A 26,708-nucleotide genomic window follows, 5' to 3' on the forward strand; every position below is an offset into this window, starting at 1 on the left:
ATTTCATTATTGAATCTAATGACATTTTGACATAATCCGGGAAGGGAGTAATTACGAATCTCCTAAATGTGCCCCAGGTCGTATATTTTTAGAGGATACAGTCACGTGATATGGAAAATCCCCGAGTTCTGGAGAAATTCATTTTTCAGCTGACACTGTCAATGTTTACAAGCCTGTGTCGTCTGCCGAATTGGACTAATTTATAAGTTTATGTTACATAAATGGAAGAAGCTGGACAAGGCATTGTGAAGAGAGATTTGAAAACTCCACTAAAATGTCAAAATTTCGGACTTAAACCTTTCGTGCAGCCCGAATATCTGCATGCTCGCCCAGGAGATTTGGTAGAAATTGATCGCACAATATACGCAGAATGGGGTTTGTATTTCGGGAAAGGAGAAATTGTTTTGTTGGGTGGTGACTTCTTATCAGGAAGGGAAACTCGCACCAAAGTTGTGAAGAGAAAAATAACCGACCTTGGGAACGTGCTTGTGCGCGTGAACAATAAAAGAGTACCTGCTAAAAATAGGGGTCTTGCACCACTGAAATCAAAGACAATCATCCAGAATGTCAGTAAACTGATTGGGAAGATAGTTGAATACAACATACTGACGAGAAATTCAGAACACTACGTTACAGACTGGAAATATGGACACAGCTGGAGTGATCAGGTAATGTTACAAGATTGCATTTTAATTGCATCTACAGGTTCGGATTTAAAGCCACCCCTCGTTTTAATTTTTATTTTACACAATCTGAAAACTTATAACATGAAGTAAGCATTGCCTATAAAAGCTAGAACTGACTTTCACCATATGCATCCATCTGTTCTCGGTAGTCATGAGTTCTTGATAGCGATGCACATAGGCAATACATGTATGACATAAAATGCAAAATCTCACGTGTTGTCTATTCACAAAGAATTAACCTACTGAACACTTCTTCGCTTATATCGGGCTTTGATTTTGTTATGTTGCGTATAAAGATATTTATAATACCAATAAACTTTAGCACCCCTCCCCTTTATTTTACCTTTCCCTTAAACCCCAAAAAGTTCATATTTTTAGTGCCCACCTCTCCCAACACTCATTTTATTGAAAGTTGTAGGTCATATATTCAGCGGTAATGCACAGTCTTGATATAAGCATGGCTATGTCGGTAAAAATATTGAATGGTGCGCAGTACTGGTCATATCTTAATATTTCTTACTAGAAAATGTTAAATGTTTTAAGAGATATGCATTGTTGTAGAGCAATAATTTGAAAAGCCTATTACATTTGGGCGAATTATAATACAAATAACCTTGTATATCTTTGCTTCTATGCTTGGAACACCATATCACAGCAAATTAAAAAATATAAGATGCAATTATAATTTTTTAGCCATATCAAAGTTCATCAATTATAACATTCACTTGAAGTAATATGTCGACCCTGAAAATATGAAATATCGATGAAAATATATTGAATTATTTATTTTCTTTATTTTCACTTTCCAATTACGTTTCTCATGGTCTCCATACAAATAGTCATATCCCTATTTAGAACTGATGACATACATGTAGTGCCCATAAAGTCATTAATAGGTCACCTAACTAAATTGTGTTTTTCTCACAATGTAAACATGCAATCTCACCAGTCTTCTGAGAAAATAAAGATCAGTTCTCATAATGACTTTAAAATTGTAACTATTTAAGAAGTAGTTCAACAAACAGGTAAACAACATTGTTATGCTATTGAGAACCGATGACACCTAGATACTAGAAATTACATTTTACTCTCTAGACTCTAGTGCAGCTTCAGCATTTTCTTATCGGATGGCCTTTTTTTTTTAAAGATGCATTATTTGTACTGGTCAGGGAGTAGATCTCGCCCATTTTAAAGACAGGAGCTATTCTCGCCAATCTGCTCAAAAATAATCTCATTTTCATATTTTGTTCGTTTGAATATACATGTACACAATTGAATATACATGTACACAATATACACAAAAAACATTTTAATGCAATTACATACATGTAGTTTACAAAATGTACCATTCAATCTCAATTTTTCCTCTGAACATTCTGTAACTGAATACAAGTTTTTGCCTAGACTAGCCTTTAGGTTGTATAGTGTATGTTACATTCATTACATTATGAATCAATGTATTGTAAAACTTAATTGATGATCAAGCTTTAAAAAATCCTGATGGCATAATGACTGATATATAAGTGTATACATTTGTAGTTGAAAAGGCTGATTATTGTTAATTCCTAACCCACAGATACATGTACATGTGCATGTAACTATCTCTACAGAAGTTGTGTTGGACAATTAAACAAATCTTGGTTATAACATTTGTTCAACATACAATGTACTTGTATGTTACAGGGGAGATTGTAATCCAGTAAGGTCCAGATTCATCCTAGGACAAATTTAAAATTAGAATTCCAATTTACACTGGTTAAACTTTAGGGCAAATTGGAATTGGAAATAAGATGTTTCATTACTGTTTGTGATAAATGTCAGTTGCTCACTATTTTCATAGGACACTCAGTTGTTCATCTTGCTGGATTTAGCAACATTTCAAGCCAACTGTGTGAATTTCAAACCTACCACAATATTTTATTCAAAGTGGTGACTGGAACTAAACATACATTTTAATTTTTTTATTTGGCCTCTGTTATATACATATGTTAAAAAATATTGCGAATTGGATCCTAAAGTTAGTTTCATTTACAGCTACAGCATACACTTTAAAAACAGGCCAAATCCCACATAAAAAGGGGTGATTATACCCTCACATGTTCGATAATTCAACCAAATAAAACAGATAATGAGAATCAGTTTTAAAGAAAGAAATGTTCACGATTTTTCATTAACCTTCACATACATATTTTAGTATTTAAGTAGCTGTCTTTGTAAGAATCATGCAAAATACACCCCAAAAAAGGCTACATATTTTTATTTTTGTAATTAAGTTGTTTTATGGGTCTATACTATGAAATGTGTAATTTTTCATTCAAAATCAAATCTGCCTGCTCTTAGGAGATAATCGATATTGAAAATACAGTAGATTCTATTGTATTTGAGCACCATTTACAGAGTTATCTCCCTTAATTTTGAAATCTACAGTGTATTCTATATAATTTTTATCTCCTAAGAGCACAGGTTATATAAAAAACCATATGTTTATTTCTGTTTACTATGACATTTCAAACAAAATGTCAAAAATAAAAATATGTAGGCTTTTTACCCATGAATCACATTTTGCATGATCCTTAGCTGGAATGCTACTTACATTTTCTTAACAAATATTCTCCGAGATTAATAGAAATAGAAATATTTTGTTATCCTAATCACAGGGCCCTTCTGAGCATCTGTAATTAAGATATACAAATGTACATATAGTATACATGTATGATGTTCACATATTGACAGAGTTCTCCTCAAGATTTAAAGATGGCATCCTGGTAACCTCTGCCCTGAATTTCAATAGAGCATATTGCATGTTAAAATTATAGCATCACATTTATATTGAAACCTATGGGAAGTTCTTTTTGGATAGCATCCTTGTAAAAAAATACAGCATCAGGATAAAGTGATGCTTTACGGACCTGAGATCACTGGTTGATTATATTGATTAGGTTATACAGCAACAAAACTCTCAGTGCATCAACATAGAGATTATTAAGAGGGGTAGGTCTATCAGTTCGTCAAACGACTCCTGAATTTTCCAGCAAAACTCCTGATAACTCCTGATTTTGAACCTTTGCACCCCAAAAAAATTGATGAAATATTAATATATTTTATAGCGTTATACAAGTAAAACTTAATATATTTTGTGGAGAATGATATTGTATATTCAATGGGTTGTTATTTTACATTCAAATTGACTTTATATATCCTTTACTAAGCATTTTAATAAAAGTGTTCTAACTTCTTTCTTCTGAAATTGCTACATTTCTAGAAAGCTCTTACTTAGGGGAGTGAAAGATGGTCATTTTCATGGAATTTTGTATTATCACATTACTTTTTATGTTTAAAAATTCCTGGTAACCTCCTGATTTTTAAGAAAATTATTTCTTGATTTCCTAATTTTTTTTACTCAAAAAGGGTTTGATAGACTGCTCTATTTCGGGATTGATCTTGTACTTTGTATATATATATAAAATGTATATGTAAACTTTTTGTTTTCTTTCTACCATACAGTGTTCAATAAAACTACAGAATAATCTCGCGGCCCTCATTTGTGGAATAAGCCATGCAATAAGTTCTAAATAGGCCTTATCAGAGACTGATAACATATTTTTTTATTGAAGTTTAACCTTACAAGTATTTCATTTTGCCCAGTAATGTGCTGGGCAAAACCCAACCTAGCTCAATGCCTGTAGTACACATTTGAATACATGTATGTACAACTTCCACTACATACATGTAGTTGAAGTTTTTTTTTTTCTTAGACCATGTTCATTTCATGATTTGTGTTAGTCAATTCTTTTATTAAAAAGTTATGCTTTAAGTAAAATCCATCTACTTGCTAGGGTGCACACATTATCATACAAGCATATTAGTATAGTCTCATGTAACTTGTGAAGATCACACAAATTGAGGAAATTTTCAACTAGTTCCATGTACTGTATAATCCCTAAGTCCTTAAATTGGTGATATCGTAACAGGTCAAATCAGTCTAATGTACAAATGTATTTACAGTATGAAATATCCTGTTACATCCAGATGAAAAAGAGATCAATTACTTTGATATTTATCTGGTTGTGACTGGATTATTTGATGCTATAAATAGACCTAGGCCTGATTCTGACATCACTGGTTTGTACTGGTCAATATTGATGGATCAGAGTAAAAACTAGATGCAATTCGAATACTGGTACATATACATAATTGTTCGTGTAAGGTGATGTCTTAAATTCAAAATTATGAATACTAACAATATAACTACATGTATGATGAATTATTTTCATTCTTCATGCAGTTATGATTGAAAAGAACATTACTGTCCATTTGTTGATCAGATAAATTATAATATTATATAGACCTTTTTGTGCTAACGTTGGGGTAGTCGATGAGCATGCGTAGAGCATGCTCAATATACACGTCTGTGAGGAAAATTCTTTTGTTCTACCCAAGCTCTATCTCGCAGAAGTGTATATTGAACATGTTCACCAACTTACCACAAAAGGGTCTATTCTTACACTTAGGAGTATAATTTACTGGGACTTTTAAAACCAGTTATGAATAAGAAGCAGTTGCCTAAATTGTGTTCTAACATGTATGTTGTAACTTCATTGTACAGTTACTTCAACATTAAATCATCATACAGTACTACATGTACTAGCTATATTATTACTATCCAGAACAGAATTAGTTACGTGTAATCTAATTTACATGTATGTGACAAATTCAAAAAGATGTCTGTTTTCTATTACTCGTCCACCCTATTTTTTTCAACTAATATACCATGTATCCTTTTATCACTTTTCAGTAAACGCTGTTACAAGTCAGAATGTTTCTCCCATAGACACAATGTAAAAAATAGTTAAAAAAAAATTGAAATGCTTACTCAACTGTGTTTTTCAACAATTTAAGTCTACTTACTGAACTTAACAAAATCTTTCAGGAATTGAAGTCTTCTACCAAAATTACCAAAGCAAAGTAAAATTAGAACATAATTTTCCTGACAAAAAAATTGCACTTTCTGAGGGTTGGCAGGAAAGTGGTACATGTATCCTAGAAAAATGTTAAATGCATGAAATGTAACATAAGATTTATTTCCTTTCATTTTTTTCTTCATTTTTATACCCTGCCACAAGAAGGGGTGAGGTATTATATGATACCCATTGAAAAGTTGCATGTCTGGCCGTCCTCCGATGGTTTCAGGATGGATATTTGTACATGTACATTTATGAATTATATTGGCTAATTATGACTCAGTTAATTCTTCCAATGTTTTAAGATGTACTGTAGATGTATATTTATATGAATGTCACACGTTAACTATGTACTGATATAAATAATGTACATGTATCTTATTCTTTGTTTATTTTTTTTCAGTCCAAGACTGCCTTGCAGGCCATGTCAATATTCTCAACGCCTCCTTCACCAAAGGAAGTGGATGTTGCTCACGAGACTCTGTCAGCGAGTATTCGAAGTATTCTGAGAACTCAAACATCACTTGAAGAAGATCTCCAATCTCCATCGTAGATGTCTTAGCGAGCTGCAGACCCACCTTAAATTAACAATTTGAAGGTTCTATGTTAGTGCTCCTGTAATTGATAGCAATGTCTAACTGGGCTATTTATACACAAATAAATTGTACTTGGATTGAGCGCCTCACAGTGTTTCAAAATTGTAAGTGTTCGAGACATTTTGCTTCCATTCAGCTTCAATATCATATTTTGAAGCAAATTGTATAACATTTTTTTGGGGGAAATTCATACATGTATTTCTTGAATTATACCAGTTATATGACAGCACAAAACACAGCTGTAAATACAGATAACTACTGTCTATTAATCAAATTATGTTATGAACATGTAGATTGTGAGGGAAGATATTTGTAATTTTTTTACCTAATTTGAAATTTCCACTTTGTTATTGTGTAAGCAGGGCATGTTTAGATACATGTACATGATAGGGCAGCCAGTAAATCTACCTCTTAAAATTGATTAGAACTTCCATTCAAGATTTAAGAGGCTGTCCATGTAAAAATCAGGCAAGTCCTTTGATATAGGTGGCACAACTTATTTTTTTCCCATTGATATTTTTTTTTTCAATGTAATGTTTATATCATTTGTATTTCAAATGTAAATGTTGTGAAAGATCTTTTCAATGAACGATGGTTGGCTCAGAAAATGATTTTAAAGTTGCCTAACAAAGCAACCAAATTTTTCACAGAATGAAGAGTCATTGCTCTTTTTCAATGATTTTCCATGCTTTCTTTGTTATTCATTTCTCTTTAATCATTGCAGTTACATTTTTTGCACTCAAAAACCAACATTCATCTTTGAAAAAGGATGCATATGTGATATGAATTTGATGAAATTTTTTAAAACAATATATCATGTGCCATTCACTGTCTGGTTTTTACATGGACATTTCTATCAAATTGTACCAAATGTCCATAAGTCACTTATGTTACATGTAAAAGAAACACTAACATCAGTGAAATTTCTCCACGTTCACACTGAAGATTGGTTGAGTGGTTAGAGTACAAATACATCTCCATAGAACACAGTAGAGTAGAGTAGATGTATTTACAGAAAACATCAGTCATTTTGTCAAAACCATACCACAAATTCAGGAATTATTTATACATTGATTATTTTAGACAACTTTTTGCACCTATGTGGGGAAATGCCACATCATGTACTGGTAATTGCAATTGAAGCAAGTTGGGTTTATCACAATACAGGTAATGAAATATGGCAATATATCCTGACTTTAGGTGCAGTTGAGGTGGTATCCTAACGGGAGAATTATTTTCCTCCATTGTTTAAAGTGGAGAAATCCCAGTTTACTTTCCTTTAGGTTGATGGTAGTGTAGCTGTGTGAGCAAACTTTATGTTGATCAAATGAATTATGAAGTACTAAGTCAATTGTGAGAGTCATTTGAATTCCTGTGGATTTATTGTTGATATCTTCACCATAATTTTCTGGATGAATATAAGATAGAAATAACTACAATTATGATTTTTAATTACATGTGAATTGATGTTTATTTTAGCTTTGCTTGTTATAATTACGTTTGTTTTTTTGTGTGTTTTTCTTCTTCTTTATTATACTCCCATAGTAAGATCGAGATCTCTTATTTTTCCGTTTTAGGTTGAGTAAGTACATGTGAATTATATCTTTTGTTTTCATCCATAACTTTTCTAGTCAGAACCCCAATTACAAATTGTTTTGACTAAAAGCTACAATTTTGCTACAGTTGTTAAATTCTACATATATATTGTCATTATTTAAATATTTAACAAATGGGGATTTTAGAATGGCCATTTGCATGTGCTGCTCTATGTACCATTACATGTATACAGTACTTCATTTCAAAATTTTCAACCAATTAATATTTTTATGAAACCTGTCTAAACCAAAATCCTGAATAATCTGAAGACCTCTCTAAACCAAACACTTTAAATCAGTTTAAATGTATTTTAAATCTGGAATAACCAAGCGACTTGTGAATCTGAACAAATTCTGCAGTTCAGTTAAGGAGGTGGACCAGGGTAAGGGACATAAGTCTTGAGATCAGTGATATGCTTGTATCATATTCAATTTCACCAAAGCATATCAAGCTTTTATTTGAAACAGAATGAAATCAGTCCAAATTACTTTGGTTCTTACATGTGTACACATGAGATTGATATAAAGTACAAATGTTCCAATGATTTGTAAGAGTTGTGTCCCTTACTCGAGGTCTACATCCTTAAAAGGGGTTCAAACAGTTTACACTGTATTTGCTTATTTGCTCTTCGTTCGTCTTCCATTGATTTTTAACACATTTATGTTGCATTTTAAATTGAAATGATAGACTTAAAAACAATGGATGATGAGAATATTTGTATTATATTCAGTAACATTAATATTTATTGAAACCTGTTTGAACTGAACCCCTTTTGGACTTTAAAATTGGCTCGGTTTAAACAGATGTTTAGTTTACCAAGGTGTAAAATGCATTTGAACTTATATTAAGGCACTGTGGGAAGTGTCTTGCATAGACAGGTTTTCAGATTATTTAGGGTTTGGCTTAGACAGGTTTTATGTACTACAAAATTAATGTAGACTGATGCAAACTGATGCATGTAAGTATGAAATAAGATTATACCTGTATATATATACAAATGTACATTGTATGTGTAAAATCCACACGGAAGTTATTTTTTACTATTTGTGTAAAATTTATGGGGATGGATGTTAACTAGTGCATGTATTTAAAAAAACAAACAAATATACATGTATACCGCAGTGCCTAATTTAAAGGGAAGATTGAGCATAAACTTGTCCTTGTTTGTGCTCACTTCTTCCATTTCTCTTGGAGAAGTTTTTGTAAAACGTTGATAGACAAAAATTTCATTATTGTTATTTTTCAAACATTTTACTTAACTTTTCCTTGTCATGGATATCTGTATTTTGCCCTGGTATACAGTATATTGAATGTTAGTTCATCTTCAACAAAGTGTTTTATCATATTCTTGATGCATGGTTGTTTCAAAATTTCTTGTGTCTGCATATATTTAAAATGAGTTTACTCAAGATTATTTTTAGCTATATGTACATTTACAAATACTAAAACAACTATTTAGATGGATGTAAACTTATACATGTACATGTATCTATAAAATTAAAAAATGTACCAACATGTACATATATGTTAAATATTAGAATCTACAACAAAGCTTTTAAGGGTAACTATATTTTTCATGCATGGTTGTTTCTTAGCTTATATACATATTAAGGAAAAGTTTATCCAAGATATATTTGTTTTTTTATGGTTGTTCTATAACCTACAAATATATAATTCATAAATTAATTTATCCAAGATGAAATATAATGTCCTAATCTATTGTAGTTAAACATTTACAATCTTCATTGAAGTATAAAGTATATTTTGCTGAAAGTGTATATTTTGTTTTCCGGTAATATTTACAAATGATATCATGTTACAACGAATTAAATAGTTAAATTCAGAGAACCGAGTTGGTCTTCCCTTGATTAAATGACAGTCACTTAATGAACTTCCTTTGAGTAGGCTCTACACTTTACAATAGATTTCTGTCAAATTTAGATCAAAGAACCTTGATAATTGATCATTTAATTACTTAAGACATTTCATTGGTCATTCTTTCAATGGAAGACCAAGTCCATCCCATGAAATTAACTATTTAAGTCGTTGTAAATAATGATGTTTCATCCATGCTTTAACAAATTATGTAATGATCAGAAAATCATTGTTAAATTATTCATAGTTGCATCCTGGATTGTAAATTGTTAAGGGCTTATGAATGTATTTAAATGCACATTTATGTATTTCTGTTTGTCACTTATTTGTAATTTTTCTCTTTAAAGAACTGTTTTTAGAAATTTATGATGGATTATTTCAAATTGATGTCCAATCTTTGTGGATCCATACTGTGCTTAAATATAGACAGTACATGTAGGTCATGTTTGAGGAGTGATTTTCTCCTTATACTGTAGTAGATTGGACAAAAATGACCATAGGTGTAACAACCCAACAGACAATGCACTGCAAGATCTTCATGGCTAAAGTGGCCTATTGATATTGAAATATTGGAATTGAAGCAGATTGCTCCTGATTTTTTCTTGGACAACAGCTCTACCAAAATCTCCTTCTCAGGGTTGTATTTTGTTTGTACTTCTTTCTCACTAAAGTAACTTGTAATTGAAAACCACTTAGTCCATATTCATTTCTACCTCACTTCTAATCATATCACTTTCATTTTCAGTCAGTCAAAGCTTCTCTATTTATGTATGTTCATAACCCATGTGACATTTTCAGTCGATCAAAGCATCCAATTTTCTACATGTTCATAACTCATGCAACATTTTCAGTCAATCAAAGCATCCATATTTCTCTGTGTTCTTAACCCATGAGACATTTTCAGTCAGTTAAAGCATCCATATTTCTGTATGTTCATAACCCATGAGATGGGTTCATTATCAACTCACATGTACATGTATCAAATCATCTCAATGGCTGTTTTAGCTTTAAATTATACCTGCATGATGTAAGATTATGATATTATGAATATTCAAATGAGCTTATTTGCATAATTATGTTGTTATTGTTATTATGAAATAAAAGTTGAACTGAAAGGTGTTTTCTGTTCATTTACTAGCCAAGACTCAGGAAGGACAAATTAGGTCTAACCAGCACAGGCTTCTTTTTTTTTTTTTAATAAAAATATCCCTTTGGTAGGCAATTCTGATGGGGCATTTGTTTGAAATACAAAAAAAAAAAATCTGATGGGACACATTGACATTACTTTGTCTAAGTAACTTGGAGTTGATTTCTGTTATGAAAACTACATGTAATTTATTTCTTGCTTTTTCTTTCATATGCATGTACAGTGATTGAGATTGTAGAGGGTTATGTGCCATTTATCACATGTAGGCTAAATATGTTCCATTATTTCATTTAACCAAATCACAAATAGCTGGCAAGTACACATACAGTCCTTGAACCAATCCACGCAACAATTTGACAGATCGATGACCATTGACTGATTCATTGCTGACAGGTCGATGGCCAGTGACCGATCTGATCACAGTTTTGTTATGTAAAATGATGCAAGATCTGTATGAAATAAAAGAAATGTAAAATAAAAGATTAAATTGATGTTTAAATCTATTACATTATGTAAATATGTGTAAAATTGACCAAGGTAACAACAAAAACCCGAAAATATATTTACCGTTCCGTGGTCACGTGATGCGATCACCGATATAATGGATCGATTTGACAGATGGATGACTGGTCGATGATCGATGACCAATCCGAATTTTTTATGCATGGATAGGTTCAGGTACTGTACGTGTAGTTCTGTAATAGCTTTACCGGTAGTTTACTTAGATCACCATAACCAATCCAAAAAAACTTGAAATGAAAAATCTGAGAATATTCTTATTTTCCTTTGTAACTCCAAAAAATAAATTGTTTATTTTCATTTACTGACAGTAAATTGTTTAAGGTTGGTGCATCAAGGCCACACTCCTCTCTCCAATTCTGGAAAAGATCCATTTTGCTGACAAATGAACGTCTCTGTAGATATATTACTACATTGTAAAGCATATACCTGGCCCATGCTACCAGTTTTTAGTGGAGTCTAAGTTTTTTTTTTTTGGTTTCAGTGTGTGTTATTTTTATAATTTCATGTCTTCTGTTGTGTTTGTCTATTTTCTTTTTCTATTCGTAGTCATGGAATTATGTTCCTTATGATTATCATACAAAACCTGGTACCATTAACTTAATTTCCCTTTTATATCAGTTCATGAATATAAAACCAACATCTGTTTGGGAAAAATTAAAAACCCAATATTCAGTGGAGATTTTTTTAATTTTTAACAAATATATATATTTGTAAGCAATTTAAATAAAATACAAACTGTGCAAGGATAAATAATTTATGGAATGCATCTACGCAGACAACCTAAAGGATGAAATTAAGGAAGAGAAATTGTGACTGTAATTTTAAATCTTATGATGTTTCAATCTCCTGTACCAAGGAAATATTCAATTTTTCAAAGCTTTACACCTCTGCCATACTCACTGCTTAGCATCCACCCCTTTACGCAAATTAGTACAGCTCTGCAGATTTTTAAGTAGTACTCCAGATAAGAATCATGCAAAATGTGACTCGTGGTTGGAAAGCCATTAGAAATTAACTTTTCATAAAACCCACATTCTAAGGACATTTAAAAAATACATAGAATGTACTGTAGAGTTCAAAATTGAGGGAGATAATTTTGTAAATGATACTAAAATACAATATAAACTATTGGATTTTGAAAGTGGATTATCTCCTAAGAGCAGACAGATTGGAGCAAATAATTATGTATTTCACCATACAGACACATAAAGCAACTGAATAACAAAAGTAAAAATGTTTACCCTTTTTTTGCAAATTACAGATTTTGCATGTTTCTTACAAAGACTACTACTTAGTGGGCATGCCCAGTGAATTTTTTCACATCCTATATAGCAGGGCATATATGCTAGCAATGTGATACATAGCAAATCAGGAAACAGTGATATGTCTATGGCGGAGACTGATAATGTCTACCAAAGTAAAAATAATTAGATCTGTAACAGTAAAGCAGTAAAGTTTTTTTAAACCTTTCAGTATAAACTAACAGCATTATGATTATGAAGCAGCTCTTTGATGACTCCCTCTATATTTGTGTGACATGTAAAAAAGAAATTTAGCATCAAAACAAACAAAACACTGTGAACCTGTTTGAAAATGTCTACATTCATACAATATTGGACACAGATAAAAAAAATTAAAGACATTTTGAGACAGTTATAGGTACAATTATTCTTGAACATAATACAGAGGAAAACTCTACAGAAATATTGGATTCAAAATTTACAAATTAAATAAGAGTTATTCCCCTTAAATCTATAAATATGGAAGTAACTAGATTTCACATTGGACGGAATATTTGTAAACTTCTGCATATTTTTGGTGAAAACATACTAAAATATAGGCACTTTGAAGCTATGATATTGTAAAAGAAAACTTGCATTTCATGGAACTGCAAATTCTGCAACTACATAGATGAAACAAGAGGTTCCAAAATGCTAGAATTGTTCACCGGAGTCTCATGAACCAATAAAATTAACAATTCCTATAAATTACAATGGTACTAATTTGATCATCAACGACAACAAAATAATAAATATTTTTTTTAGAAATGTAGAGTAACTACTTGCACTTCTGTTGAAAAAAACGAAAGCAAGTACACTTATACTTGTACCCAAATGATAACATTGTAACCATATTCCAATAGTTAAGTATTTCAATCAAAAACAAAAACATGTAGATTTCATATTAATAAAAAGATTGTCTTCTGAATAACAGAAAAAAAAATACAGTGATGAAAAGGAGGACTCTAAATTACACTTCTTCCTTTAAACTTTATTTTTGAAATTCTGACATTGTCAGAATCAACAAACAATACCTCTGAACCTTTTTTCTCCAGTTAAATTAAAAAAACAAAACATGCAATGAGATTGCATGTCAGAAAATTAGATGAGCAAACACAGGCATTGTATGGTTAGAACTAATGGCACTTCACACTACAAAACATATATGGCATCACACATGTACGTGTAAGTAAGTAAAAACCATAAATATCATTGGTTAGACTTTCAGTAAAGAGTAAATGAAAGTCAGAAACATGGAATCAGTAAAACTGGTTCATTTTTTTTCTCTCGTTACTCATTAACCAGTCCAACCTTTGGATACACAATTTTGTTTATTATAAATAGGAATGAATTCAAAATCAGTCTCTGAACTAGTGCTCAAGGTAAAAATGAAAACAAGAAAGCTATGATATGCTTTTTTTTTTTATCGTAGAGCACATATGGTTGAAACTGCCAAAACCTATCAAGCTTTCAGTCATTTCTACAGAAATGGGTGACAGAGACAGGTCATAGATTCTTCCAGTACTATGAAACTTCAATTAATTCACTGATTTTCAGAGAAAAAAAAAACAAAGGAAAAAAAGTTTTTTTAACTGGCATTTATCTGTTGACATTCTAGCAGGGAATACAAGTGCTCTTACACAGAATGTCCATAAGACTATTTTTTTTATGATCATGCAAAAGCAAATGGAATCACAGCAACAGTGAATTTACCAAACAATTTCTTATATTAACAAATACATGGTCCCAATAGCAAAATAAAAAAAAACAAGTAAAAACATAAACAAAAATCATACATACAAAAATAAATAAGCAGAAATATTTTACAGAGATAAAAATCATTTTGCTTAATAATATCACAGAGAACCTGAATAATAAACAAAGCTACTGACACTAAACACACATAGGATATACATATACACTATTTCTAATACAGTAGCAGCTCAGAGAACCAGGTGTTTATATCATTTAATCTATATACAACCTTAAACACTACTTTTATAGCAAATCGAAACAGACTGGTACCATTTTCAATTCAAGATAAGGAAAGGCTTCAGTCATCCTATTTATGAAATGTTGCCAGCACTTTGGTGTTAGCCATCTAACATCACCATATAACTTGTATCCCAATGCCATAACTTACATCAAACATTACATTTTTTTAATATTTGTGAATACAAATTTTGAGGGATATTAATTGCTTTCTAGGTAAAATGATGTCATGCAACACAGGAAAGTGTTCTTTTTCTTTACTATGGGACATCTGTTTGACCTTATGGATCCACTTCAAATTTTTTCATGATCTGACTTCTCATTTTTATAAACACAGACTTAGTAAAGTTAAACATTTAGATCATGACCAAGAGTTGAACCACTTTAAAAAAAGCTCCGCAAGTGTTAATTACTTAACAGACCAAGTACAGTTGGACAATAAGATCATGAACCAAATCTGAGTATGTTTGAAAAAGATCACACAGGTGGTGTTTCCTAAAGATGCAGTATACTTTTCTAAAATGTAAAGCAGAATTATACCTGGAGACTTGTAAAAATAAGTAAAATTCTACCAATGCAAACACTTATAGTAGTCACCAATAGTATAGCCATGTATTGAAAGTGGTACCAGTCTTTTTCAATATGCTATAACACGATTAACGACTAGATGTCACAGGAAATATTCAATGCTCCATTATGGTAGTAAATGTATCTAAAATTTGCTTAAAGGGATATGGTAAGGTATGCTTTAAAAAATGGTTTTAAAGAATTTTATTTCACTGTAGAATTTATGATAAATGTATGCCTAAAGTAAACCTGTTTAGATTTAAATCTCTCAAAATGAATAGTGCAAGAAACATTTATTGATTTAGTAATACTTGAATGTCTAACAACCATTTGAGCAAAGCATTTTTTTTTGCACCATTCTTAAAGTATATCTAGATATAAATGTTCTCAAAAATATTATCATTTGCACAATCCTTGGTCCTAAACCTGCACCAGACCAATACACTTTAGCTTTTCTAGGATAGTGTGTGATCCAGTACAGTAAACATAGTGTGAACGTTTCAGTAAATGCTGATACAGAATATACAGATTACATGATATGAGATAAATATATATATAGGGATGGCATGTCAATCGCAAAAATTGCCTAGAAAATAAGTAAACAAATTTCAGTGATGGCAGAGATCATGTTTACATCAAATTTCGTTTTTTCCACCAGACATCTTATGGCATGTGTGAAAGTGCAGACAGAAGAAATTAATGACTTAGGCAAATTCCTCAAAATGAGTACAGAACTTATCAATCTTTTTAAAACATTCAAACAATGAATATAACATAACTGCCACCCTTACATGACCCACCACTGGTAATTGCAAAGTACATGTGTACCACCTATACTTACTAAAACTCATAAATTAATGACGTTTGTGTGTGTATTTCGGAGTATTTTTTTCTGCAATACATGTTAAAACAACAGCTTTTGTAATACAGACAAACTTTATGCAAGTTTAAATTATTTCAATAATAACTAAATAAATCTGCATATTTTGCAATAATGAAAACATTGATTAATTGTCAAAATATATGCAGTCCAAATACTCATACAAAGTGTAATGGATTTTCAATACACAGCTGGATTTTAAAGAATAAACATTGCATACATAATTTACTGAAAATCTGTACCAGATATTATAAAAAAAAAATTATGTTCATTTTTTATTCTGAAGTGGTGTTTTTTTTAAAGCAAATAATAATGGAATACTGAATGTCCTATTTTCATTGTCTATGCAGATCTCAAAATGTCATTAACATTTTCAAAGTTCAACTAAATGCAATTTTCCCTATTGCATTCATTACAATAAAAAAAAAACAATGCCGTATTTTCTGAATGAACAATGCTTGGCAAAACGGCAACTGCAGTTCAAACGTGGTCAAAATCAAGGGAGGAGGCAGTTGTCAAACATTCTTTCATAATATCAACAGTATAAATAAATAGGTCAGTAACAATCATGAATTCATGACAATCCGTCTCATTCCACATTCACAACAGAACTTAGCACTTGGAACAGGGTATTTATTACCACATTCATGACAGAATTTTGGCAAGTTTTGAGATGACATTTTGTGATTGTTATTAGAAGTAGCTGAACTAGCACTGGAGATTCTACGCTGAAATTGTAAGTTCATTTGATCTGCCTCTGAGCTGCTGCTATAGTAACCAGATTCTGTTTCTTTAAAGTTCCCAACACCGTGAATAGAAATCTTTCCGCCTCCTGGGCTGTGCTTACTACCTCCCATAACGTCCCTGCAAGGAAAAAAAGATAATCTCTTAACTGATATTGTTCATGTTGTTTGTATAGATATGTTATGGATATCAACTGTACAGCAGAGACATTTTTTTCTTATTTTTCATAATTAGCATTCAAGATGACTACTTAAGGAATTAGACCTAAGGTAAGGGACATAACTCTTGAAATCAGTGGTATGCTTGTATCATATTCAATTTAACCAAAATCTAGCAATCTTTCATTTGAAACTGAATGAAATCAGAGTTGTTTGATGTTTACATGAGATTGATGTAAAATGGTGAATACAAACGTTCCAAAGATTTGTAAGAGTTGTGTCCCTTACCCTAGGGCTACCTCCTTAAATTAGGACAATACTTGATCATACAATATCAGTTAGTATTTCCTTATGGGTACAGGTAGAATTAATAGTTGCCCTTGTAATCAACCTGAAAGCTGCATATCTATACAATATAATGATTGAAGATATTGGTTTTTTTTCTACTTTAGAGGATCAAGAACTGTCCAATGCTGTAGTTGATATTTGATATAGTTCTACTCAATTCTATGACTATTAATATCAGTAAAATCTGACCTACTCAGTAACTCCATTCTACTTTCTGTTCAGATAATCTTTCTAATTAGCCAATCAGATTTCAGCTTTCATAATAGCAATATGATAAGGGAAAGTCACAAGAATTCTGAAAAGGTCATCTTGACAGATAGAAGAAAGAAGTGATGGTAGATTCTACATCCAGTTAGTGTTAATTTTAATTAGATTATATGACTATATAAAAAAGTGTATAGAAATGTTATAAAAATTGTATATAAACATTTATATAAAAAAAAAGACCAATTAGCCAGGTAGATGTATTCAATGAAGTAACTTCTAGAAAATATGTCATTAAAAACTTTGAACATGAAATTTATTCTAGTTTAACAGGTAAAAAAAAAAGTATGCTCACTTGTGGAGCTTTCATATCACCAATGCAAAGCAGAGTCTGTGGACCAAAAACTTCAAAGAAGTTTAAACATGAATCTTTTTATCGTAAATGCCTACAGTATGAAAATATTGCATAACTACAAAATACCTTGTTTCACAAAAGAAGCAATCATTCAAAAAGCCACATGCATTAATGAGTAGAAAAAATTAAGATGTCTATACAAAATCTATAATTCTATATTCATGACTATGTTTAAATACATAACATGCATTTTACATGCAGCACCAGGAGGTATACAAAGCAATTATTATTATAGTCAGTTAGCTTTTAGTGAAGTAAAAAAAAATAGAGGTCTATAAATGTCACAAAAACATTAAAACATATTTTAAATTTCTGCATAAAATTCAAGTTCTACTATTAATTATAATATATAAAAGAGATAAGTACACATCTGCATGCATTCTGCACAATGGGTGAATGCAAGTATATCACCATCCCATTACAATACAGCACATCCAGTGATGATGTTCATTGGAGAGAGCTTGTCTTACCTGGATCAAATTATATTCACCTGACGACTTTCCTTACAGGCAGTTTAACTAGACAGTTGAAGAAGATGGTTTTAACTTTATTTCATTCTAAATTTATTTGAATCTATATTTTATAGAATTCATCAACAGAACTTGCCCAGTTAATTAACCAAGAAAGTTCACCAGGTATTTTATCAAGAGAAGACCAACTTTATCAAATGAACATTATCATTATATGTGTTGTAAGATTTTATGCATAAATACCACATTCATTCATTGATTAAGATATATGGATGGATTAGAAAATATATTTTGAGATCATCATGCACTGTGTAACTTACGCTGACTTTATTCTTCGACTGAAAATGTTGAAACTTTGTACAGTGACTAATTGTCAGTTAGAAAAGTGCTGCAAACTCAAAAATATTATACTATGTGTACATAAACAAAAGTATTTCAAGAAGTGTGCAGCTAAACATCCTTACCAGTAATGATGGATTTCTTCTTTTGAAATTTTTTCATTTATTTTTTTCCAAATTCATATTAACTTCTTTTCATTCTTTTAAATAAACATGAAAATTAACCTTAACATTAACTTCAACTCTGAACCTTAAAAACAGCAATTGTGTCCACTATTGACAGGTATATGGTACCTCCAAAATAAAGATTGTTTTCACTATTGACAGGTAAACAATGAAACTGATAAATAAGGATTCTAAATTGAATGGCAGGTGCTGTCCGTGCAAGACCCAAAAGTGTAGCCGAGGACATTAAAAACTCCCTCAGTCACATATTACAGATTTAAACAATATTTGGTAGCAGCAGGTTACACATATTTTCGTTACCGAAGGCCAAATTTTCTGTACATATGCAAGGACTGTAACAATAACAACAAGAAAATTTAATTCTAAAATGAAATTCTGATTACAGATGAGGAAGATACTTTATATGCTTCTTATGAGTATAAATGATAAAGTATAATCATGAAATCGTAAGTGAAGAATTTGCAATTCAGGGTGTCAAATAATTACTTTATCAATGCACCTGACGAAATGCATAGTAACTCATGACATTACCAGCACATAAGAACATGGATACCATACCCAAATATGATAAATGAAGCTTTCCAGCTATCAAGTATGGTGCTTGCAGTGAGAAACTAACAAATCTAAGTGATTTTTTTTTATGATCGGTTAAGTATATCAAATCAAAGGGATTTTTTATGAATTAACATAAATTTTAGTTTCATTAAACATGATAAAGCTGCTTGCATTTTTTTATAGGTATCAAGATGGCAAATATTTATAGCTTGAGCCATAAACATGTTAAACCATATATACATTCTTTACAGTAAGAAGTTTTCAGGAGTAGTAAATTTTAGAGAAAAAAATTAACTGAAGAATCTTTTTTTTCCCATTTCTGAGATTTCATGTTCAAGAAGTAATTCTATGATAATTAGATTATAAATTGTGTCTTTAATGTACTTCAACATAGGCAGGACATGGATGATGCTTGGCAAAGCCTCTGATTTTGCCCAATCCCTTAGCTCATACACACATAGGCTATATTGTTTGACATTACCCTAATATTGTATTTATCATGTAAGTAAAAAAGTGATCATATTCAATTTTAACATAGACAGAATTACTGTAGTTTAATTATAATATATCTCTATTGTGCCCGCTTAAGTGACTCCAAATTGTTTCACCAATGGTTTGGGAAATCCCCAGCTTCATAATCATGGTCATGGCCTTAAAATACTGGCAAAATAGTTGTACAAGAAATACAGCAGAATTGTATTCTACACCTTGTATTTGTAGGCAATGATTGCAGGCTGAACTGGATTGCCTGATACCAGGTGAAAAATTTCTGATACATGTATATAGTAATGTATGCCTTATGATTTAAACTAGACTTAAACTGATATTTTTTTCTCATGAAACTTAAACTTTTGTCACAATCACATTACAGTGGTTTCCAACTTTTTTTTACCATGATAATGCCATTGGTTATACAGACTTTACTTTTGTACTTTTGTTATAATCCTTCATATACCTATCTACCACTAATCAACTTAAATCATGTTATAATGCAATCTAATATTCTGTAAAAACAAAAATCAACAAATGATAAAAAAAAAACAAAAATATGAAGTAATAGTGGTGAAAACACAAGTGAATAAGTTAGAACAAACATCCTACCAGTCGCCATCATTGTTATCCCGAAAGGAGGAACTTTGGTTAATATTACCAACGGGGCTGCAACTTTATACAAAAAAAATTCTCATTGAAGTTTGCTACAAGACTGTCAATACTGTGAAAGTCTACTTGTTAAAAGAGTACTATTTTTCATGATTTTTGTTAGTTAATTAAATCAAAGTTGAATGAAGAAGAAATTGCAAATTTTTCAAAAAAGAAAATTACAGTGTGCAAATTAACTTTTTATAATCGTTTTACAGAAATTTAACTGTTTTGTAGAAATTGTATACAAATTTTATGGGAATCAACAAATACCAGGTAAAATTCTCTAGGGGGCTCTGATGTTGGAACTCACACTCTCTATTTATTGGAAGATCCAGGCTTGAATAATCAGTAAAGTACCAATTTTTTTTTCTAAATAGATAAAACAAAAACAAAAAACAAAAACCATATATCGGCCAAAAAATGACAATGAAGAATGAAAGTTGACTTTCACAGTAATTTGCTCAGTTAAAGATGAAAGCAATATTACATATTTTAGACAAATACAAACAATGTGCACTTCAGTTTATTTATATATCGACTATATGCAGCATAAGCTAAGAAAATACTACAAGTAGAAGAAGCTAATAGAAGCTGGGAAATAGATGCTTGGTTTGAAATCATGCATTTTTAAGACTTGTTTATACATAGAAATATAGATTCTCTTTCAATCTTGAGGGATAACTAGATTTCTCCACTCAAGAGAATTAAATTTTAGATTTTAACACAGGAGCTTCAGAGAGGGGGTTAATTTTAAAATTTAACAATCAAGAGTGGAGAAATCTTGTAACCCCCAGAGCACTGGAGGAGAATCTGTTTCTCCCATTAAATCAGTAGAAAAATAGGAAATGTAAAATGGCAAGAACTCTCACAGAAATTTAATCACCACCCGGTCATTAAAAAGTTACACTCATTTCTAATCACCAGGTTAGAATGGGGGAAACCAACTTCTTTAATTTCCAGCATGTTAAACAGCTGTTGACACATTGTATGAATAAAGATAATCTCACAAGGGAGTTTTTCATTCTCAGCTTTTTTTGCTAAATGACATTATACACAAAAATTGGGAGAATTTGAAATTCAATTTCTTTGTTTCAAGTAATTCTTGTCCAATACAAAAAAAATATCTTGCCCCATAATGGCAAAAAAAGGGGGAAGGCACACCAATTTCTAAAACAAAAATGAAAAATCCACTTATATGAAACCTTATCCAACATGATCATTAAGTCCGAAAGTTTGTTGTATTTTACAACATAGTTTGACAAACTGCAGGAAGCATATGTTCTATGCATGATTTCAAAAAAACTTCTACTTCAAAAACAATAAGGATGCACAAATGCACTAAAGGCACTGATGACGTAACTTTTCTTTAAATACCAGTCCACATAAAATTCAGACACTGCCAATGGTAAAGTGATTCATGGAGCAGAAAAACCCACTAAACAAACCATGCTTTTTCTGACTACATATGCTATACTTTCACTTAACAATAATCATTTCTGTATTCAGATCTGCACTTTTTAGAAAATTATATACTCATCTCCCACTAAAATCAACCAAATGAAATCAAATCAAGAATGATAACTCTTGCAAAGTGACAATTTCAAGTACAATCTATATAATATTTAACTCAAAAACAACCAAATGAAAAAAATAAGACTGGTCATGTGATCAGTAACTGTTTCTGAACAAGAAATAAAACTGACTTTGGTGGGTTTTTGACATATATGAATCACCTCCTGTCTGATTTTTAGAAAGACTGCTAAAATCAAATAAGATCAAACTAAACTGAATTATTCAAGCAATAATTGTAAATTCTGAATTTATATATCAAGAACAATTTTGAAACAATCCAACAAAAAATGTAATAGTTTTAATTAGAATCAAAACAAATAATGCTAAAAATAGAGCTGATGAAACTTTGACCTAGATATTAAACAAACACCAACAAAACAAAGGTTAGGGTTCATGCGGCAAACATAAACAGGTACCTTAATAAAGAATTAGACGAGCCGAATTTTCCGGCTGATTTAATGTCTCGTTTAGCCTCTTGGTAAATTCTGCCACCCCTACCAGTACGTAATGCCTTCCCAGTGCCCAATCCATTGTCATGCCCATTTTGTGGAGAGTCTGAATAATCTTGTGCCTAGATAGGGTGATAACATATATTGAAAATCAAGAAGATGTGTTAACACAACACCAATGTCTTGAGCAGCATACTTATATTACTGATATACAGTGATCTTTAATCGATGAACAAAATCATAAAATGTGTCTTTTTCAAAAGCACATGGTTTACATGTGGTGAAAATTTCATGAAGATGTGACACCATCTTTAAAGAAAAATATTTTGACATCCAGAAGTAAAATGTACGGACGCACAGACCAAACTTTGTATGCCCCACGTTACATGTTTGCTGGGCATGATAAGCAAAAGTCCACTATCTAAAAGCATGCAAAAACAATCGAAACCATTGCAAAACAAAAATTATCTTTCCTTTCACTCTTTAAACTGATCTATATTTATTACTGGTGTTAAACTGATAATACATGTAGTAATATATATTACCATGGTTACAAGATGGGGGATGGAAAAACTGGTAAATTCAATTTTAGATGTTTTTCTCTTAATGCTTGTATTAGCAAAATTTATGTAGGTAAGAATACACTCATATCTGCACAAAATATAGCCAGACATCGTTTTATCTTACATATTGCTTTCATGCACTAAAAATTGATGTCAAAAAAAAAAACCAGCTAGGACTTGAATAATAACAAGATTGAAGGGTCATGGTAATGCAATAAAACGAAGTCATTTTTGGACGGTGGGATGTAACAAACATTACTATCATCACTCAAACACCAGTAAAAATATTGCAATAAAATTTTTCATTATCATACTAAAACGCTTTCATTTATCATATATTACAATAAATTATGACTTTTGCCTGATAAACAACTGTTTAAGACAGATTTAAAAGCAAAAAAATCAAACCCGCAAATTATAAAAATCAAATTACTACATAGCAAGCATAAAATGCAATAGTCAAAACCTCTAAAAGCATTCAAGCAATAAAAAAGAATAAATATATCCTAATTTACATAAGAAATACATAAGTATAAAATATGAAAGTGCAAAAAGTTCCTTCAAACTGAATAACTATCAATTAGTACTGGTAATCCACACAAAACATCCAAAAAACCAAAAGTTAAAAGTTCTTCAGTATTTCGAGGTAAAGAAATTAGTAACTTTCAAAAGCAAAAAAAAATTAAAAAATAAAAAAACAGACAAGAAAAAAAAAACATCTCCAAAAAAACCCTGAAACAACCATTGACAAGTACCTTGTACAAACACAAATTGGTTAAACCCTATTACACTGGTCAAAAACACTGTATTTTAAAGCAAATTACAAAAACAAAAGAGTTATATCCCTTTAGTATATTTTAAATCATAGTAATCTCCCCTTTACCTCATCTTTTTCTTCCTCAACATCCTATAATACCATCATCAAGTAAGTTTGATTTCTACCTTTCCCTGAACCAGCTACAAGATTTGATCTTCACAATGATCACAGATAAATGTATTTAATTAGGAAAATCTATCCTGAAGGCATTTCTTTCATATAGGAATGGATATTAAAGATTCAATTTATTTGATAGATTATATATATTCCACAAACACAAACTTCTGATCAAAATTGTTTTAATAAACAGAATTGTTCCTGTCTTTTGAAGAAAGGATTTAAAAAAAAAAAACCTGTCTAGACTGAATCTCCTGTCTTTCGAAAATACAGGTTCAAAATATTAATTTTAACTAACAGAAAGGGGCTTTAATAGTGTCTGGGTTAGACAGGTTTTCCCTGTACTAAAGGTTTGCTGTAGACAGGTTTTCCCTGTACTCAAGGTTGGTTTAGACAGGTTCTACATGTACTTAAGGTCTGGTTTAGACAGGTTATCCCTTTACTCAAGGTCTAGTTAAGACAGGTTTTCCCTTGACTCAAGGACTGATTAAGACCTTTTTCCCTTTCCACAAGGTCTGGTTTAGACAGGTTTTCCCTTTCCTCAAGGTCTGGTTTAGACAGGTTTTCCCTTAGTTTAGATAGGTTTTACTGTGTAAACATCAATAATTTAGTTTAATTTTTGTGCCAAATTTTCATATTATACTTTAGACACAATTTAAATTGTTGGGGAAAATAACATACATGTATTTTCAAATGGACAAGCATTATTTATCTCCTTTATACAACTAAATAAATGCAGATAAACTAAAAATGTTCAAAAACTGTAATATCATGGATCAATCCCTACATAATATTTGTATTGCATGTAACCTAGACTTAATAGTTTGTTTCCTAGCCCTCCCTTGCCATGATTCCAAAGGAGCTCTAGCTTGTACCAAACATTTAAGGTGGTAGACCTGGGGTAAGGGTCACAACTCTTACAAATCATTGGAATGTTCGTATTCAGCATTTTACATCAATCTCATGTAAGCATCAAAGTAACTTGGAATGATTTCATTCTGTTTCAATTGAAAGCTTTAAAGGCTTTGGAGAAACTGAATATGATACTAACATATCACTGATTTCAAAGGTTATGTCCCTTACCCCAGGTCTACCTCCTTCAACAGTAATCGAAATATATCAACAAAAATTTGCCAAACTACTAAAGAACAAATCTTTACTGGACATTGCATTTGGGCTTACAGACATAAGGAGTCACTGCAGTCTTGTCTCATTCAAGGGTGTCTCATAATCCATTTGTATCAATATTTAAAGAAAAAAAACATACAAAAAAAAGCATCTAAATCATTTTTTTGTTTTGTTTTTGTGATGATCAATACAAACACAACCTCGTCACTTTACAGGGGGATTAAGAGGTAAAAAGAAATTTCTCCCTCCTTATATGGCTATCATATTGAAGTTTCTCAGAGTTTAAATAATTTTAAAATGACCTAAGCAATTAAAATCAAAGGTGGTCACTTTCACAAAAAGTCTAAAATGCAAAATTTGTCATAAGTAATGAGGTCAATGATTTTTTATGTTGATGACTGATTTTGACTTATAATGAAATCTACACCTATCTTCTTTCTTTGAAAAATATTACAAGACAGCCACATGTTTTACTTGTAAATGAAAGTCATACATTCAATTTCATGCCATTAAAAAGTAAAAAAAATACAAAAAAAAACTGCTGAACAAGCTATCACGTAGAATTTTAATCCAGAAATCTGTTGGTTGGACTATACCAAACTATAGTTCTAAATTATAGTAATATATAATACCAGGTACTTCACATAATAAAGTTGTTAATGAAAATTTACATATTACAATGTTTAGCAGCATATGTCAGTGAGCATTGATTAGACCCTGATGTATAGTGTTTACCGTATGAACAAACTCGTCAACTGGTTCAAGACAAGATCTATAATCAAGGCCGTGGTAGGATACATGCTTAGCCCAGATATTTAATGAACCTGACATGTCTTGGTTGGTTTCCTGAGCTGTTGTATTGTCATGCTGTGAAGCAAATTCAAACTGTTAAATGATTATAGTTTTGTTTCTGCGTCCAAATGTAGAAATGTCTTGCATTTCACGACCAGAATATTTTAGCAGAAGTTAGTTGAGTGGACCCTACTTTGGCGAGCAGTCCTTTTCACAAAATAGTAAGTTATACCTTGATCCATTATGACATCATAACTTGCTTCTAATTCTACACTTACAAATTTTTGTGAAAAGGACTGCTGGGCGGCTGGACTATAACTGAAAGCTTAACTTTTTTTGACGAAAGCACAAAATCAGTTGTCTGCAAGAAAATAATCTGAAAGACATTACTCCGTGAAGTAGAAGTGACTAACATACCAATGCATGTACTTTTTAGAAATATAACATGGAAAAAATAGTATACAGATTATGTATTGGTATTAGAAAATTGCTTGGTTTTTTTTCTTAAGTATAGAAGTAATATGAAGAAAAAATAACAAAACTTCAGTTTCCCAAGTGACAGAATAAACTACACTAAAATAGAAAATCACACTAGAAATTTTACTAC

The 26,708-nt window shown here is 31.1% G+C and overlaps 2 protein-coding genes across 8 annotated transcripts in view; one reads left to right on the forward strand and one right to left on the reverse strand.

The window, feature by feature from the left end:
- The first annotated feature begins 103 nt into the window (after nt 1–103).
- Nucleotides 104–10,829, forward strand: LOC148598284 (phospholipase A and acyltransferase 3-like). The gene is made up of 2 exons (XM_088560705.1): nt 104–668; nt 6,051–10,829. Exons 1-2 carry the CDS (start codon nt 222–224, stop codon nt 6,198–6,200), a joined length of 597 nt encoding a protein of 198 aa, XP_088416831.1. The 5' UTR covers nt 104–221; the 3' UTR covers nt 6,201–10,829.
- Nucleotides 10,830–12,051: 1,222 nt separating this feature from the next.
- The window catches only part of LOC148598285 (zinc finger C2HC domain-containing protein 1A-like), a 33,779-nt gene continuing 19,122 nt past the window's right edge, over nt 12,052–26,708 (reverse strand). For 3 of the 7 annotated variants that reach the window (XM_088560691.1, XM_088560696.1, XM_088560693.1), the window contains exons 8-11: nt 26,045–26,176; nt 22,652–22,806; nt 18,762–18,779; nt 12,052–16,966 (exon numbers count right to left, since the gene is read on the reverse strand). In XM_088560691.1, the coding sequence (XP_088416817.1) occupies nt 16,669–16,966; nt 18,762–18,779; nt 22,652–22,806; nt 26,045–26,176 (603 nt within the window). In that variant the 3' untranslated portion in view covers nt 12,052–16,668. Of the gene's footprint in view, nt 16,967–18,761; nt 18,780–19,674; nt 20,685–22,651; nt 22,807–24,130; nt 24,155–26,044; nt 26,177–26,708 lie in introns of those variants that run through there. The other 4 variants (XM_088560694.1, XM_088560692.1, XM_088560695.1 and 1 more) reach the window with 4 other exon arrangements.

The sequence above is a fragment of the Perna viridis genome, chromosome 14 (assembly GCF_037379345.1).
Source record: "Perna viridis isolate PV_CMFRI_1.1 ecotype Kerala chromosome 14, ASM3737934v1, whole genome shotgun sequence".
In the NCBI taxonomy this organism is placed as follows: Eukaryota; Metazoa; Mollusca; class Bivalvia; order Mytilida; family Mytilidae; genus Perna; species Perna viridis.